This window comes from Euprymna scolopes, chromosome 19, assembly GCF_053919585.1.
Source record: "Euprymna scolopes isolate OS-2025 chromosome 19, ASM5391958v1, whole genome shotgun sequence".
Taxonomy (NCBI): domain Eukaryota; kingdom Metazoa; phylum Mollusca; class Cephalopoda; order Sepiida; family Sepiolidae; genus Euprymna; species Euprymna scolopes.
Genome location: NC_136500.1, coordinates 19,543,541 through 19,563,742, shown reverse-complemented (window position 1 = coordinate 19,563,742; position 20,202 = coordinate 19,543,541). Strand labels below are relative to the sequence as shown.

Below are 20,202 nucleotides of genomic sequence, written 5' to 3'. Positions count from 1 at the left end.
TGACCATTTCGTGTATGTCTTCAAAAGGCTTTTCTCGCACACGCTCCCGGGGTCGTTACTATCGCTTAAAACTGTGTATATAGGTCCTATATAATAATATCTAGGAATTAGGAAAGCGCGTAGCGTATAGATTTATTTACGTCGATTTTTACAAAATTATTGCTATTTTGGCTTCTCGCGTGTTGATTGGGTTTTTTAGTATAAATAAAGTGAAACTAAACTCAAACGGACGTGTTCGCGGCATTGCGCCGGGAAAAACGTCCAGAAGCAATCAGCTTTGATCAATCTTGTATATCAGATCTTGTATATCAGACAGTCAAATTTCGATAAACAAACTCAGACGCTGCGTGACTTCTATTTGACCTTCTTAATTAGTTCAAATGGAAGCAGCAAAGTTAACTTTTATTACGCACGCCTGTTTTTATAGTTAGATAAATAAATTCAAACATGTCTACGCTGTATGTCGCGGTGGCCCAATGGTAACATCGCACTTTTTTTTTTTCACACATTAATTTCCAACTCAAGGGTACGGGTTCGATTCTCATACTCACCTACCAAAACATTTTTTTATTATCATTTAACCCCCCCCCCTCCGGTACCCCCCGCTAGTCTATATATATAAAAGCAAACATGTGTGTGTGTGTGTGTGTGTGTGCAGTTTTTGTGTATGTCTGGCAAAGGCTTTTTTCAGGGGGGGTGCTCGGTGGGGTCACTTATTCTTAAAACTTTTTATATGCTCCATATATTATAATATCTAAGATTTACGAAATGAGCTTGAGTGTACCTTTAATTTTGGCGATTTTTAAACGCTATGTTTGCGATTTTTTTTTCACTCGCTGTGTGTTTCTTTGGCTTTTCAACATAAAAAAAAAGCAAAACTGAAAGAAAGCAAATTTATTCTCAGTCTTGTTCCAACAGTATACAAAGCTTAATTTTGCAAAAGTCTGTTATGGGGTGAAATGGTAATAAGAACGAAGGAATGCAGGACTTTTAAGAACGAACATGTATTCACATATACTACAGGCAAAAATAGGTGGAGCAATACCCTTCCTCAACGGTTGGGTGTTTGCACCCGACCGCCTTGGTCGCATGCCAAACTCAGACTGCCGGGCACCGGTACTCAATACCGGAAGTGACATCATGAGATAGTCCATTAATCCCATGGAGAGGCGTCTCCAACAAAGTTCAAGAGAAATCACCCACTTGACCACTTTAAGTTTAAGGGTCTTTTTCTTGTTTATACATATTTGAAAAAAATGCTTAGTCATGTCACCGAATGTGACATCAGCTCTCTCTCATGGTGACTTTTAATACTTACATTAACCACCTTCGAAGGTTATCGTGATATTATAATCCAGAGTGGCATACTAATTTTTGAGACAAAAAATTGACGTAAGATGTCATATTCCAAAAATTACATGGTTGAACTGCTGATTCCAAAAATCAGATAAATAAGTGCATGCTAGGGGCTTAGTTGTAACATTCTAAAAATCATGTAAATATATCAAGTAATCCTGAGTTAAAGAAGTGAGGGGGGATTAAAGTCACTGGAATGCTGAGACTGATACTACCCTAAGGAATTCATGTTGAAGTAATGGTTGCCTAATCCCTAACCGTGTTAATGTTTTTATGTATTAATTTTGAAAACAAGTATATTTTTAAGAGTGGACTGGGGGATATGAAATCAGTCCTGAAAATGGCTGAAACCGCTAACGAATTAAACATTACTTTATTTCATGTAAATTTTTAACAGTGGGGTGGGGGATATGAAGTCAGTCCTGGAAATGGCTGCGAACAATTACGATTTAAACATTACTTTATTTCATGTATATTTTTAACAGTGAAGTGGGGGATATGAAATCAGCCCAGACAATGCATCAAAGTTATTACTTTAGTCATAGGAGGGAGGCGATAATCTGGATCAAATCATCAAAAATGATTCTCGAAATTAATAACATGTCCAAGAATTATGAAACACTGTGAGTTATATGATTTGTATGTTTGTAATGAAATAAACAGCCCAAACAATGTATCAAAGTTATTATTTTAGTAAGGGGGGGGGCGATAATGTGGGGTAAATTATGAAAAATGGTGGTCGAAATTAGTAACCTATCCAAGAATTATGAAAAATGATGAAATATGAGTTATTTGATTAGTGTGTTTGTAATGAAATAAACATCCCAGACAATGTATCAAAGTTATTATTTTCATAAGAGGGGGATGGTGATAATATGGGTTCAATCATGAAAAATGATTGTCGAAATTAATAATATGTTCAAGAATTATGAAACATGATGAAATGTGAGTTATTTGATTGATGTGTTTGTAATGAAATAAAAAGCCCAGGCAATGTCTCAAAGTTATTATTTTAGTAAAAGAGGGCAGCATACTGTTGGTTAAATCAGAAAAAATGATTGTCGAATTAGTAACATATCCAAGAAGTATGGGATTCAATGAGATAGGTCCAAATATATACTAGCAGAATAACCGGAGTCACCTGAGATTGAATGAGATACATGCAAATGTATGCTAGCAGAATGCACGGGCGCCTGGGATCAAATGAGATAGATGCAAATATATACTAGCAGAATACCTGGCGTTGCCTGGGATTGAATGAGATTAATCGAAATATATACTGGCAGAATACCTTGCATCGCCCAGGATTTAATGAGATTGATGGAGATATATACTAGCAGAATACCCGGCATTGCCCGAGATTGGATGAAATAAATGAGAATATATACTAGCAAAATACCTGGCGTCGCTTGGAATTGAATGAGATAGGTGAAAATATATAAAAGTAGAATACCAGGCATTGCCCGGGATTTAATGAGGCAGGTGTAAATAAATACTAATAGAATACCTGGCATCACCTGTGATTTAATGATATTGGTACAAATACAGAATAGACAAATACTTGGCATTGCCCAGGATTGTATTAGATAGCGGCACATATACACTAGCAGAATACCCAACATTGCTCAAGATTGAATGAGGTCGGTGAGAAAATATACTAGCAATATCCCTGGCGTTGCCTGAGATTGAAGGAGATTTATGGAAATATATATTAGCAGAATTCCTGGTGTTGCCCGGGGTTGAATGAGATAGGGGCAAATAGCAGAATAACCAGTGTCACTCTGAATTCAATGAGGGTAGTAGACTATAAAGTTTGTATCGCAAATGGCTTAAACAATTTTATGTCTCAAAATTACTTTATTTGTGAAGTCGATTCTGGATATGGCTGAAACAGTTTACGATCTCAAAATTAGATTAATACATATATATTGTTGGTTTTCTATGAAAGTTTACTTGACCAGTTTCTGTTGGGGGTGATCTATATTTTTAAAAAAATTTTTGATGTTATCATCCGGGAATGATGTAAATGGTGTTAGTGGTGGGTAGAAAGAAGCATGATTATGTTAATTTTAAATGTGCTCGAGTTCTCTTTTGGGGGTTGGGTTGGAGAGAGTAATGTCCATTTTGGGGTAAAAAAGTATGTGAAATTGTTTCATATATGTATTTAAATTACCTGTCTTAGTGTAGGTAAAATATTTTAAATATGTCTTGTATATTACCCGTCCTTGCAAATGTAAAATTATTTCATATACATGCTGTAAATCACCTACCCTAGGTAAGATACAATTATTTCATATGTGTAATACCCGTCCTAGCTAGGTAAAATATTCTTTTGCTTGAAATAGCAAATGATACATAGACATTAAAAATTCCTCTCTCCTAAGAATAACAAATATATTCAAAATCAAATGCAATTTTCTCATTGTTTATATGGTCCAGAGCAATGCTGGGTAGCCCCGCTAGTCTATAATATAAATCTCACCTGTCTGTTTAAATGTATGTATGAATGTATGTATGTCTGCCTGCCTAAAACTTTAGACAGAGGCGACGGATTTTCACGAGATCAGTATCCTTTTGAAGCTCGACCCTTTGGACAACAAATATCGAAAAATTGGCCAAAAACATTAATTCCTTCACCCTCAACTGGGCACTTTTCTATAGGGAGGGTCAGTTTTTTCACTGACATTTTTTGCAAGTCATTCAAAGCTCGGCTAAATGACATCACATAAAAGGCATTATGTCAACCGCATGTGACATCACAACCACGGTAGGCTTATCAATAAGAGCGTTTTTTTTTTTTTTTCACCTCTTTTTTCTCTGGCGTGTTACAGGTTCGAGCCTGCTTACTACACACACCTCCACTTTCTTTTCCACGGATCGAGCCTGTCTGCCTATTACAACTTTTTTTTTTTGCTCAACACACACCTCCAAACACCCGGGCAATGCCAGGCGCCCAGGCGTGTATTTCGTATAAAGTCTAAACCTGACTTGACCACAAAATTCCAATCTTAAGTAGCCAACAGTCTTTGTTTTATTGCATTCAATGATATGTTGGACACTTTGGTTGTCGTCTCATCAGTAGATTCTATATGGGCACGACATTCACTGGACCTTAAGCCCCTGCTTCTTCCAGATTTTTATCTGTGTCATTCTCTTAAAGATAATAGCTATCAAAACAATACTCAGACTATTTCTGAACTGAAGAGGACCATCACAGCCTAAATCAGTCGTATCCAAGTGTGACTGAAATGTAAAAGTGTGAATAATTGCACATTGATAAAACAAAAACTGTCGGGCATTCTGGATGGAAACTTGGTGGACAAGTAAGGTATAGACTAAAGTTTATTTGTACCAAATATGATTGGATTGTAGAAAGCATTGTGAATTTTATTAATGATTTCAATGGGTTGGTGGCATTTTACAGGAGGAGAAGGCAGAGGAAGGCACGAACACAATTTCTACGAACACAATGAAAACTTCTGTACTTAAAACAGCCACGATACTTTCAGACTCTGTGATTGTTACATAGGTGATTACATATTTACATGATTCGAATTATCATTTATCTTCTTGTCTAGGATGCTGGATATGGTCAGTGATGAGGTCATCAGAGAATTGGAGAAGTTTTATCGGAAAAAGGTGAGTTTTGTGTTTTTTTTATTATTTGAAATTAGTAGGTGGTTAAATGATGCGAGATGCAGAAATTAACAAATGAAAATGATTTATTTGAAACATAAAACAATGTAGGTTAAATTATGTGTAGATAAACTGTGATCAGTAACATCCATTTTGAATTCTACCCTATAGTAATGTGTGTAGCAAAGACCGATAACCCTTCCTTAGTGTCGCTCGCCAAGGGCATATAATTCTGCTTTTAAGTGTCTCTTAACAAGGAAGATAATCCTGCTTAAAGAATGTATCAAGGAAGAAAATTTCAAAGTACAAAAAAAAATTATATCCCTTTAAAAACAAACATATCTTAAATTTACAAACCAAAAATGATGTAATAATAATAAAAAAAAAACTGTTGTACTTAATGCAATTTGTGCTAGTATCAATTTCTTCTCCTCAGTAAAGTCTAGTAATTCTTCATATTAGCTGAGCTGTATTGTACAACAACACTTTTATCCATTGCATTAGCATTCATAACTCCTGCTTCCCTTATTTTGTCCTTTAGTCCTCACATTCCATGAACGATGTTTCTGATAAAGGGAGAAGAATTGCTGTTTTTTGGGTCTGAATCTATCCATCTAACATTTATCATTGGCTAGTTTTTAACCTTCAAGTATTTTTTATTTACTTATTTATTTTTAGCTCCTTACATCAAGTAGCTTCATGCCTAGCCTGGAACGATTTACATAAAAACAAAAAAAAACCTTGGATTCTAGACATGTAGATCATATCTTCTTCATGGCTTTCATTTTGCTGTCTCGACCTTTGTTTACTTTGCACTTGGAAAATCTGGAAAATTAAAGACTGAGAACATTTGTTGCATGGAGAGAAATGTGAGTGTTTAAGACAGGCTATTAAATCCGAATAGCATAGGGAAATGTGTGCAGAACAGGAGACTTTGTTGGTTTGGTCATATTAAAATCTGTATGATTCAATCACTTACATGCTTAACTTCAATCACTTTATCTACCCATCTTCCTGCAGAGTCAAATCATCCAGATAATGTCTCCAATACATCTCAGATTTTCTTAAAACTTTCCCCAATTGTTGGTATCATAAAAACTAGGCAACCCTGAAAATTGAAGCTTGTCACTCCAAGCATTTTTTTTAAATATTGCATGTGAAAAATTTCAGGCATCTCATGGAAGGCTGCAAAATCGTAACATTAGAAAATTACAATTAATTATTATTAAACTAGATATGTAAAAATTAGAAAAAAAGATTAATTCTGTGGCGGTCAACTGGATCACTTTTTGGAAGGGGAGATCTTTTGTTGCGTTGCTTTTTTTGCTAGTGATGCATGCATATCAAACTAAAACTATGTTTAAAATGCTCATTTTGCAACATCTTGACATCATAAACACTCGTAGTCGTGTGGGTAAAAGTGTTTGTTTATAAGTTTTTGCCTTAGTCCTCTTTTTCGTGTTTCACCCATTGCAGTTCATTTTTTCTCTTCCTCTCTTTTGCCTTTTATGTTCAAGCCTGAACACCGCGGCTCATTTTATTTTTTTTGGTGGCACGGGCACTCCATGCTATTTTGATTGAAAGAAAAGTTGTTTTGATTTATATACTCTTTTATCTTGGGGGGGGGGGGGTCAGCACACAGGCAACAAAAAGTGCTCAATATCCAAAGAATAGCTTCTTCTCTTCGTATCCCTTCTGCCGAAATATCTGGTGGGGAGGTTGTCACATACTTCTTTTTTGAGACGATTACATTTTTGTGTTTTTATGCGTTTTTAACTGGGGGTATCGACATTGCCCATGATCGAGTTGACATATTATAATGAAAAACTGCTCAATATTTTTAGTATAGCAGGGGTGTCCAAATCGAACTTCAAGTGAACCCGGACAATGCTGAGTATTGATGCTAGTCTATTATATAAAGGAGAGATGTTTGTGTGTGTTTGTATGTCTATTAAAAACTTTTGTCATCCACATCTGACTGGCACAAAACTGTTATCATGCCTAATAATTCATATGTTAAAATTGAAAACAAAAATTTGTTCTGTGGGGGTCAACTTAACCACTTTTTGGAGGAGGGGATCCGTTTTTCATGTCTCTTTTCGCAAGTCCTGCATGCACATTAAACTAAAACTATGTTTAAAATGCTTATTTTGCAATGTTATGACATCACAAAGCACTCGTGGCCATATGGGCAAAAGTGTTTGACCATATGGCTTTTGCCTTCTTCCCCTTTTTCGCGTTTCACCATCACGGTTCATTTTTTTTTTTTTTTTTTTCAGTTGCACGGGCCACTCCCTGCTAATCTGATTGAAAGAAAAGTTGTTTTGATTTTTTTTATTTTTTTTTTTTTAGGTGTATGTGTGTGTGTGTGTGTGGGGGGTCAATGCACAGGCAATGCTCCACAGACACTCACCCACATATTTTTAGGAGGGGTGTATATAGAGGCAGTCCTGGAAATGGCTTAAGCAGTTTTTGATCTGAAAATTACTTTATTTCATACATATTTTTAAGAGGGTAGTTGTATGGAGTAAGTCCTGATAATGACTGAAGCAGTCTATGATCTGAAAATTATTTTATTACATATATATTTTTTAGAAGAGGATATATGGAGTCTGTCCCGGAAATAACTGAAGCAATTTACGATCTGAAAATCAATTTATTTCATACATATTTCTAAGAGGGGGTATATAGAGCCAGTCCCAGAAATGGCTGAAGCAGTTTATGATCTGAAAATTACTTTATTGCATATATATATTTTTAAGATCTTTTCTTTTTAATTTCTCTGCATTTTATTGTGAAAGCGGGTGGAGGGAACGGAATTACATTTAATCAAGAATATCATTGTTTTGTTCTATTTTGAGTTGCCTAAAAGCAATAAATATGATGCAGTATTACATTTGGAAAGAGTTGCTCAAATATATGAATTACATTTAGCTTCAGCACAGTATAACAAGAGAGAGGAATGAGTTAGATGAAACATACCTAAAAGGTTACAAAGAAAGGCCGTAAAATGAGGAGAGGAAAAGAGAGAAACATAGAGACTGCTAGAGAGAGAGAGAGAGAGAGAGAGAGAGAGAGAGAGAGAGAGAGAGAAAGGGTAAGAAGTAGAAATTTTAATATAAAGATATTACACATAATTTCACTTCCATTTAAATTTGTATTACCCCGATCAATGCCAGGTACCTCTGCTAGTACTATTATAAAGCATGTTTTTTAAATTAAAGTAAATCGTAGAAAATATTTTTATTATACAAATATGTGGTTTATTCCAAAGATTAATTTTTGGTGTTTATAATTTAAAATACAATTTTGTGCGTATGGCCTGATGGCTTGTGTGTATATGACGTAATCTAAAGGTAAAATTTTCACAAACTTTACACATTAAATAATACTGTATTTTGTCAACATGTCAAACGTGTTTTTTTTTTTTTTTACAAAGGAGTCACCACTTATCAAGGTCTGGAGGCCACTCGAGGATAAGAGTTAATGAGTATACAGTGGTCAAGGGGAAATGTCAGTCATCATTAGTAGTGGAAATTTTGTAAATTGGATTACTTAAGGAGATGGCTCATCAAGAATTTGTTCACATTGGACTTGGAGACAACCATATTGTAGTCAGTTGGAAAGCAGAAAAATAGAACCGAGTTCCACAAGCATGCAGTTCTAAGAAAGAAGCTTTGTTCATGGAATCTGTATTTAGGTTTAGGCACAGATAAAGAGTGGGGAAAATTATTGATAGTGATTTCAGCTAGACAAGTGTTTTTCATGAAAGTCAGGCCAGGAGGCAGCATAAATTGGAGCTCAGACGAGCACTTGCCATGAAAATAATGATAAAGCAGAGACAGGCTTGCGACGTCTTTTCTGTGGGAAAGACGTTCCAGGGAAGAGAAAAGGGTATCCCCCACTAGGCTACAAAGTCTATTTTGAACTCTGTCAAGGCAGGATAAGCTACTTCTAGCAGGTCCTGCTCAGATGTGGCAACAGTACTCCATCCTTGGATGTACTTGGCTCTTATACATGTAGAGAATTGCATCAACAGTGAGATATGTACTGGAACGGTAGAACGATCCTACCAAATATCTACAAATGATCTTAGAATGTAATTTGGGAGATCATTGATGTAGATCAAAAAGAAAGTTAAACCCAGGGTGGATCCCTGAGGAACTCCAGCATTAATTCTGTGAGCTTCAGATTTTTGCCCATCAACCACTACTCTTATGAACCTATCAGAGAGAAATGATTTAATAATTGAAAAGACATTTCCAGCTATACCGTAGCTGGAGATTTTGTGCCACAACCTATCAAAAAACCTTTGATATGTCAAGGGCAATTGCCTTAGAAAGGAAGCCTCCATCAAGAGATTTGCTAATCCTATGAGATATAACTGTTAACACATCAGCTGTAGATTTAGTAGAACAGAAAGTATATCGCATGTCACTGAGGAGGTTATTTTTGCTGAGGTGGTTGACTACTTCTCTATTTAACACAGATTCTAGTAACTTACTCATGACACACAGGAGACTGATTGATCTGTATTGATGAGGTTTTCCAGGGTGTTGGGAAACTTTGTAAGTATGGCAGCTAGTTCTGGTTGAAGCTTTTGGAGCACTAGAATAGGAATGCCATTTACTGGAATCGAGGTTTTTAATTAGCTTGGCAACATCATGCACAGATGTCGCATAGCGTGTTTTCAGACACAGGAGAAAATACAGGGGGTTGGCGGCCCTGATCTCATGGAGTAGAATGAGCTGCAGCACATTCTGGAGAGAACTATGGCTCATGACTGGCTGTTAAGTTTTTGCTGGAATTTTTTGGAGAGTATAAATCGGTCTATACCTACAATTAACTATTCAGTCAACCATGATACTATGGAAGACACATTCTTTTTAAACATGGATCGAAGAGGTATATCTGATATAAATGTACGAAAGCTATTCTAGTCAGCCATAGAGTATAGAGTATACTGTACGATGAAGAGGTATGTCGGATGACTTATTTCATTGTGTTTTTATCTTAACGGAGACAACCGAGTGATCTGAAGATCCCAATGGAAGACGAACATAGCTCAGGGCAAATTGTTAGAAAAAGGTCTAGAAGACTTGCATATCAGTCTCAGGCACACAGGTGGGTTCGTGTACAGTCTGAGTTAGGTCATAAGCAATGGGAAAATCGTGACAGAACCTTCCCTCATCTGTCTTGTTTGAGTGGGCTAAACATTTCACATTGTGAACATTGAGGTTTCCACAGATGTGAATGTTAGTCGGAAGATGAGCAAGCAGGATGTGGTCAATATTCTCAAATATGCTCTTAAATATACTAACTCCACTGTTATAGGGGCGATAGAGGGCAAATATAAACGCTGTGGTGTGAGAAAGTGCAATCCGAAAGCACATATAGAGCAATTTAGGGTCTTCTCTGGAGATGTCTTTACCACATGGAAAGCCATCTTTAATGCAGGCACATATTCCATGCTCATGTCGATCTGGGGTGGGGCGGTCAGATTTGGATGTTAAATTAGAATATCCTTTAATTATGAACTCATCTAGAGAAATAGTTTGTCCAATAGTTGGGCCAGTTTTGCTTAGGAAGAATAGGTCAGGTTTGGTCTCCCATAATTGGATTTCAACCACTGGAAGGTTGGAACGTAGACCCCTGATGTTAGAGAAGGAGGCATGGTAGTGGGTGTCTATATTGGAAGTTGGAATTCTGGGTTTAATCATGTATTTTTTTTGGAGATTTTTCATGATGGAGTTTTAGGATTTGTGGAATAGGTCAACAAACTTGGTTAGAGTAACCCAGAGAGGGAAACTAAGGAAGAAAAAGATGTGAAAAAATATTGTCTTCCGAGTGTTCTATTGTGTCTGGTTTATCAGCATAGACCTGGAACTTTACATATCCCCAAAGAAAATAATCTAATGGGGTTAAATTGCACAAATGAGTTGACAGGTTCATTTTGTGAAATCCTCCATTTAATAAATGTTTCTCTTAGTAAATTGATCATATTATTCACTGCATGACATGTGGCTTCATCCTGCTGAAACAACACAATGAATTACCAAACCAAGCTGAACTCAAGATAATCAATAGTTGCCCAATCTGGAATTAGTTCTTGATTTAAAGTTCACCACCTTAGTTAAATTAAGAAAATACCTAAAAGTCTTTAACTTCAATAGCCCAATGTTCCGTCATCTGCTATCATTTTAAATATTTAAAAATTTAATAAATTTTTTATCTGTTTTCATAAAAAACCCTATTTTACTGTTTCGACTTTGTTTTTTATTGCTTCTTGTTGTATTAGTGTTTTTGCCTTTGTTTTTCAAGGTCGACAAGATGTCCCGTCGTCTAGTGACGCCGTTTTCCTCGGGTCCTGAAGACAATTACATAAAGTCATTAACGACATATTTACGTAGCAAGAAGCAAAAGAATTTAAAGCCCGATTCTGTGTGTAAACAGAAATTCTCTAAGCGTCGTCCTCGTGTCAAAACGAAAAGTATCTCGGAAGAAGATTGTATTCATACGGACAGTACATCCAGTCCAGTAGGAAACTGTGTTGACGAAGCAGACAAAAAACCGATCATAACTGCTGAAGATGTTCACAAAAGAAAGAAAGATGACAGTATTACACAAAAGGTAAGATTTTTTTTACTGTTTATGTTATCAACATGATTGCCCATCTGCTGCTGGCTGCTGCTGATTTTGGAAAGGCATGTTGGACTGACCAAGTAGTCACTGTTAATGATGATGATGATTTTTTTATGAACAACCTTTTACTGTTAGCATAGACAAACACTTGCAGAATTAAATTGACAATATTTTATTCCAAACAAGGAATATGAACATTTTCTCATTCCTTGTTTTGAATAAAATATAAATTTAATTCTACAATATCTTAACTTTTTCTACCTATATTAGACTCTATCACTGATATTGAACTTTTTAATCTGGATAAGGTTGCTGTTCTATAAATATATACTTCAATATTTATATTTCTGCACTTTCGAATTTGAAAAGTTTTTTTTTTTATTAATCTTTTCTTATCTTTTGAATTTTCCTCCTATTACTTTTTTCTTATCTTTCGAATTTTGCTCCTATTACTATATATATATATATATATATATATATATATATATATATATATATATATATATATATATAAATAAAATAAGTTGAGAAGATAAAGAGTGAAGTTACATAGAAGAAAGATTTCAGTGTCTGTAATGACTCTGAAAAGGTACCGAAGAAGTAATCCAAATCTGGGTTCTTGAATAAGGAAATCCTCACTAAAGAAACCTGTATCAGTGCTCACTGTGCATAAAATGTATAGGAGTTTTAAAAGAACTTCAAAGTAGTGCAGTATTAGTTCAGAAATGTTCACACACAATGCAGATATTAGGGTGTCAAGCTCTTCTCTATTGAACTTGACTCAAATGGTCAGCTGCTGCTTGAAACAGGATGTGACTATCATGGCCTCCAGAGACTGGTGGCACTGTGCCCAGTATGATAAGGTTCCAACCCTAAATATGTCTGTTGATGCAGCCACAACAAGATACAATAATATTCCAGATAACCAAATGTCATTTGTTATTTTTGTACCATGTTATTGACATTATAATCAATGATAACATTGTTTCTGACTTTCATAGAATTCTTGGATCTTAGATTGAAACTAAAGAAAACAGAAGATTTGGTGATTAAAGAGACATCCACCATGTCAACTAAACTAATTAGTACAAAAAAAACAAAACAAAAAAAAAACAAATAAAATGAGGAAGTAGCAAAAAGGAAAACTATTAAAAGTTGAAAAAGTTTTTATTTTGAATCTTTCTGAAGTTATTTTATTATTTTACTATAGATCATTATCTTTAAAATGATCTTTTGTTTTTAGTTTGTTATATATGTATTAATTTTGTAAAAATATAATTTTTTCATTAAAAAATGTGTTTTATCAATTTAAATTTATGTAAAATTTGAAGCTCAGATATCACCAGAACTCGGCAATCTTCTGTTAAGTTAAAAAAAAAAAAAAAAAAAAGGCTGAACACCAAAATTCTGAAACTTTATCCAGTATTTTTTGTTTTCATAAAATAAAATAAAATTTGATTGGTAAACGAATTCTAACCAGTATTATTATGATGACTGTATGATATTTAAATTCTGAATTATGTCTCTTGACCGTTGACCTCAACGTAAGCAGAAAATGGCTGATGAGACATTTCACTATTAAAATGTGTTTTTTCCTATTTAAAAAATACTTAATGAATTTGTGTAATTTTGTGTGTGCTGTTTTTTTAAACCTAACACATAAATAGACGAACTTATTGTACCATTTTTTTCTTTTTACAAGCAATTTGTTTATATTAAAGTAAAACTAGATAAGCCATGATTTAAGATCTTCTAATTATCATAGATTGTTGCATGTTGCTATTTTTTTTGTTAATAAATTTGGTTGTATTATTTGAATTAATCAAACTACTGTTCTCATCTTGAGTGTTATTTGCACAATGTTTCAATCAATGTAACTTCCAACCTTCTTCAGGTGTATAAATCGCCATGTTTGATGCTGGGAAAGATTTAAGTTCTAGTTAAAAATAAAAATAATAAAAATGATCAAACAAAACACTGGGAGTTAATATTTCTGAATTATTTTCTTTTTTAACAAAAATGGAGTGCTAAATTTAATTAGATTTATTAATCAATTGTAAATTCTTAAACGTAATTTATGAAAATAAGAGGCTACCGGTAAAGCATAAAGGTTAAACCATAGGTTGGTCTTGTGAATAGCTATTTCTAATTCCCCTTAACGAGATGTTATTTTTTCAAGGTTTCTATAGATATTTTTCAATAGATTTATCATCTAGTAATTGGTATAAGATAAAAAGAAAAAAAACTAAATTTTGGGTACTTGTACAGTTTAATCAAGGCATTAAAAAATGGAAATATAAAAAAAAAAAGGTTATTTTGTACGCATCCGTTTTGGACTGAATATCTCTAAAAAAAATTTTTTTCACTTAATTTGACCGAGTAGTTTTTTTTTTTTTTTTACAGCGGAAAAACACGTTTTTATCAGAGCACAATGAAAGTAGCCATCTTTGAATTTTTTGAACACGTCACGAGGAGATAACTCCGTTTAAAGTGCTGACACTCCCTCCCCATCTTTAATACTAACTTTTCTTCCTAAAGATCAAAACATGACTACCTTTTGCTCGGTATCATAAATTGTTTTTTTTTTAAGTTTTTTTTTTTTAAGTTTTTTTTTTGTAAGTTTTTAATGAAATTAAGTGAAATTTATTTTCGGAAAACTTCATTCCATAACGGATATATACAATATAACCTTTTTTTTGCTTAAACTGTACAAGTACTAAATTTTCAAAGTTAACCAAAACTAAAGCAAAACAGTAATGGGAGATAATTCAGAAATATCTAAGGGTTGTCTGTCCTGAATCTTTGAATTAATGGACAATTCTCTAAAAAAGATGTACAATAAAGCTTCTAATATATGAAATTATTGCTATTATTACTTAATAAATTTGATTAAGTAATTATTTCTTTATATTTTTGTTAAAATGTTTTTGACTCCAATGATTTCAACGATCGTTTTTATAACCACAAGTTATAATAACCAACCAATCAGAACTTCCAAAGTTACTATAAAAATTGTCGAATTTTGGATTCAATCAATTCGCCGTCGTCTCTGTCACGAACCTGCATTTGATTCTTTGCCGCCATCTTTGTTACTAGGAATTACTTAAAACTCAAGATCGGAACTGCACTGATCCTTCACCGCTATCTTTGTTCAACATAATGTCTCAACACTTAACAGGTTATGCACCCAGCCATCGTCTTTTCTTTGACGGTTCGGAATCTAAATTCAAATTGTGGCAAGTAAAATTTCTGGGGTATCTAAGGATTCGGAAACTACACAAAGTTATACAATCTCCAACAAAGAATCCTAATGACCCTGGATTTCTCGAAAAGAACGCGACTGTTTTTGCAGAACTGATTCAATACTTAGACAATAGAAGTCTGTCTCTGATTATAAGAGATGCGTTGGGTGATGGACGGAAAGCATTGAACATACTAAGAGAGCATTATTTATCAAAAGGGAAACCGAAAATTTTATCCCTATATACAGAACTAACGTCTCTAAAACATAATGAGGATGAAACTATTACCGACTTCGTTATAAGGGCAGAAACAACTGCCTTAAAACTCTGGTGAAATAATAAGTGATAGCTTGTTGATATTAATGATCCTCAAGGGACTTCCAGCCGATTTTAAACCATTTACAACTGTTATAACGCAAAAAGACAAATCCATAAATTTCAGTGAATTTGAAGTGGCATTGCGAAGTTACGAAAAGATGAATTGGATGATCGTGGACAATAATTCTAGCAATATCATGAAGTTCAAAAATGCTTCTTGAAAACCGACACAACCAAATTACACATCTTACCACAATGTTTTCCCCAAAAATAATTTTCCCAAGAAAAAGAATAAAATTATATATTATCTATTATTGATTGTGGATGACCCAACCACAAAAGTTTCCAATGTCGATATAAAAGCTCAAAAATGGACTCCATAAAAAAAGTTGAGAACTTTCATGAAGAACATGCATTTCTATTCACATGTAACTTTGACAATACGACAAATGGTAAAAATCTTCTTGTAGACTGTGTCACCAAGGAATCTGATTTTATTAATTTTGATTAAAACTTTAATCAACAGAATCATTTTGTCGAACTTGCCGACGGTAGTCAAATAAATGATATTGTCTTGAAAAGAGGTGATGCTAAAATATCACTAAAAATAATAAAGGCGAAATCTGTAACTGTTTTCTAAAAAATGCTCTTTTCATACCTACATTTAAGCAAGACATATTTTCCGTGCAGGCTGCAATTAAACAAGGCGCGAATATAAAATTTGGCCAAAACAAGTAAAAATTAATATACTTTAATGGAACTGTATTGACATTAAAGAAAATGGCCGACTACATTATTTAAAAAGTATGGTTCCCTCAAAAACTGCCTGTCACGACTTGGAAACCTGGCATAAAATTCTAGGACACTACAATACAGCTGATATTAAAAAAAATACCAAATGTAGTCGAAGGCATGAAAATAATACCTTCAGACGATCTCCCAAATTGTGATGTGTGTGCACAGGGGAAAATGACAAAATATATAAGCAAAACGCCAGACAAAAAGGCCACAAGAATTCTCTCCCTTATGTACTGCGACTTAGCAGGCCCCATCAGCCCAATGGGGAGAAACAATCTAAGGCATGTTCTGAACTTTATTGATGATTATACAGATTTAATTATAGTTTATTTTTTAAAAAAAGAATTCAACACTATCCTTGCCACTAAGAAATATTTAGCTGATATTGCCCTGTACAGCTCGATAAAATGTATTCGCTCAGACAATGGGACTGAATTTACTAGTAAAGATTTTGAACTTCTATTAATTAACCATCGTATTAAACACGAGAAATCAGTGCCGTATTCCTCATTTCAAAATGGCACCACTGAAAGAGCATGGCAGACCCTTTTTGAGATGGCAAGATATCTATTTATTGAATCAAAATCAGCGCATTATGGACGTACGCTTTAATAGCAGCAGCATATATCAGAAATAGATCGCTCAATAAAAGATTAGGCAAAACACTGTATGAAGCGTTTTGCCGTGTAAAACCAAAAATGAACTGAATGCATATATTTGGTTCAGATTGCTTTGCATTTATAGAAAATACCAGTAAACTAAATATTAAAAGTGAAAAAGGTATTTTTGTAGGTTATGATAAAAACAGTCCAGCATATTTAATCTATTTTCCAGACCAAAATACCATAAAAAGGGTTAGATGTGTAAAATTCAATGATACATTAAATTTAAAAAATGACGAGCCAGTGGATGAAAAACGTGAGGAAATATTACCTAGTATCTTAATCGATCACAATGAAAATATTAATAACGACAACGACTACAGTAAAACTACTGATTTAAATATGGAACAGACATATCAATACCCGATAAGGGAGTGAAAAAGGCCAGACTTCTTACAAATTGAGAAGATACAAGACTACGCAGTGGATTACTGTTACTTGTTGAAAAGTGCACCAGAAAGTTATAATGAGGCGATTAATTCAGAAAATCACCAAGAATGGGAAAAGGCTATGAAATCCAAATTGAAAGTTTTATCTGAAAATAACACATACGATGTTGCAATATTTTGGAGTTGTAATGGGGTATGATCCCACACAGTCGGACAATTCTATTTATAAACGATGCTGCTAAGAACTGACGAATCAAATTAATTCACGTTCTGCTACCAACCAATCAGAAACCAGAATTGCTTCATAAATATTAAACCTTTTCTGGAGCAATTTCACATGTTCTTTTCCCGGGTTTTGACACGGTAAGAATATTTTGTTCTGTGGAACTGTCTACTACAAACAAGTCACCTCCCAGGACTTGTGTGTAACAGCGAACCATCTGAAACTCCAAATGGCTTACACTTCTAGATACGAAATAGTGGTAAAATCAAAAGATAAGAATATAATTTCTTCTTGCTGGGTTTTCTCCAAAAAAAATCACAGCTTCTGACAGTGAAACTTTACAAGCAAGATTTGTTGCAAAAGGATTTTCACAAATTTCTGGAATTAAATATTTTGCCACATTTTTATCAATGACAAATTTAACGACAAGTAGAATTTTATTACAATTTGCCGCTCAATACAATTTAAAAATACATGAAATGGATGTAAAAAAATGCTTATTTAAATGCTCTGATTAACTGTGAAATCTATATTTACTTCCCAGAGGGATTTAAAATGAAAAATAAAAATTTTGTGTGGAAACTGAATAAATTGTTATATGGACTAAGACAAAGTGCTCACAATTGGAATTTAACACTCCATAATTATTTAATAGAACAAGAATTCAAGCAATGTCCCTTGGACACATGCATGTATACCAAAAATATAGGTAATAAATTGTTGATTTTGGTTTCTTGGGTTGACGATATATTACTCGCCTCAAATTGTGACAACACTTTAAAAGATGTTAAAAATAAATTAAATAAAAAATTTAAAATGGCCGATCTTGGACGACTGTCATGGTTCCTCGGTATAAAATTTACCTGTGAAAATGAAACTATAACAATGAACCAATCACAGTACATTAAAAAAATTCTGTTCAAGTTCGGAATGCAAGATTGCAAACCGCATACAACTCCTGTTGAGATGGATATAAATAAAAATATAGAGACTGAAACAAAATTAATAGACGATCAATTATACAGAGAAATGCTTGGAAGTCTCATCTATTTGATGATCGTTACTAGGCCTGACATATGTTACACTGTAACAAAGCTATCTCCAAACTTATCGAAACCGACAATTAAGGACCTTAATCATGCAAAACAAATTCTTCATTATCTAAAAGAAACCAAGGAACAATCTTTAATATTTAAAAAGTCAACATATCCTCTAAATTTAGAAGAATTTTCAGATTCAGGTTGAAGTAACTCTGAGGATAGAAAAAGTATAATTACACTGTCAAAGACTGAACCTATGATCTCCTAGAAAACTAAAAAACAACAAATTATTGCCCTTTCTACTTGTGAAGCAGAATTTGTGGCCCTCACCCATTCCGTGCAGGAGGCAATTTTTCTGAACACCCTTCTAAACTCTATTTTAAAACCAGATCTAAGTAAAAACCCTATAGTAATTCATTGTGACAACCAGAGTAGTATCTTATTAGCAAATAATTTTATGATTCATCAAAGGTCGAAGCATATTGATATCAGATATCATTTCATAAGGGATGAAATAAGTAAAAAATCTATTACTCTTAGTTATGTAACATCTAAGAATAATATAGCTGACATTTTCACTAAACCTATAAAAAGGATAAAATTAATTTTATAGCCAAACTTTTTGGAATCTAATCATGAAAGAAAAAAAATAACAATAATAGATTGTAAATTGTCCCGGGCACAACGTTAAACTGCAACCATTTTTATCTTACTAATCAAATTAACCAACTAATACATAACAGAATGTTTCCGGTTTTTGTTAAACAAAAAAAAAAGAAAGTATATATATATATATATATATATATATATATATATATATATATACATATGTATGTATGTATTTGAATAGGATTATATTTGTATGTATGTATGTATATATATATATATATTTGAAAAGTGTTTATTTTTATATATATTAAAAAAAAAAAACTTAATGTGATAAAAAAAAATGGCTTCTTTTTGCACACATTATACCAATATATTGATATTTCTTTTTTGACCAATGAGAATAATGACAACCCCCCCCCCCAAAAAAAATTTATTTGTTCATTTATTTGTTTATTTTATTTATTTATTTATTTTTTCCTTTTCTCAAGTCAAACCAAGTTGAATTCGAAAGGACTTTTCCATTATATCAAAAAAGGGGTGTGCAAAACTGTTTTTGACTCCTAATGGGGTATGACACCAATGATTTCGACAATCGTTTTTATAAAAACAAGTTATAATAACCAACCAATCAGAAGCTTTCAAAGTTACTATAAAATTTATCGAATTTTGGATTCAATCAGTTCGCCGTTGTCTCTGTCACGAACCTGCATTTGATTCTTCGCCGCCATCTTTGTTACTAGGAATTACTTAACACTCAAGATCGGAACTGCACTGATTCTTCACCACCGTCTCAATACTTAGCAGTTTTTATTCATTTGTTTATTATTTCTATCTCTCACTAGGTATATTGTTTGGGCGTAAATTCTCCACAAACGAAGAAACGCGATAAAAACAACCCATGGAATAGAATGTTGCCTGTAAAGACTGAAGACACAATGGTTTCAACGCAATCATCATTCAATGTCCTTTCACCTTCGAAAATTGTCAATTTAGCAGACATCATGGCAACAGAACAGAATAATTTGTCTCGACTGACACCACCAAAGCATCAAAGGTATTTAATTTTGTTTTAAATATTGAAAAGGAGAATAATTCCATCCAAAACTTTCTTTTATATATGTTGGTGAACAATAAAATTTGAACTCGATGTCAAACATCAATTTTGACTATCACATCATTTTATCTAATATATATAAGTGTTTAAGAAGGCTGTTAGCAATGTAGGAAACCAGGTCTGTGAAGTGACATGATATATGAAAATGAAAAACAAACAGACAACCAAAGGCA

General features: G+C 33.6%; 1 protein-coding gene across 1 annotated transcript in view; it reads left to right on the top strand.

Moving 5' to 3' along the window:
- LOC145303471 (inhibitor of Bruton tyrosine kinase-like) overlaps positions 1-20,202 on the top strand; it is a 147,890-nt gene that overhangs the window by 117,527 nt on the left and 10,161 nt on the right. The window contains exons 19-21 of the mRNA XM_080144819.1: positions 4,935-4,995; positions 11,314-11,622; positions 19,758-19,969. Of these exons, the coding sequence (XP_080000945.1) occupies positions 4,935-4,995; positions 11,314-11,622; positions 19,758-19,969 (582 nt within the window). The remainder of the gene's footprint in view (positions 1-4,934; positions 4,996-11,313; positions 11,623-19,757; positions 19,970-20,202) is intronic.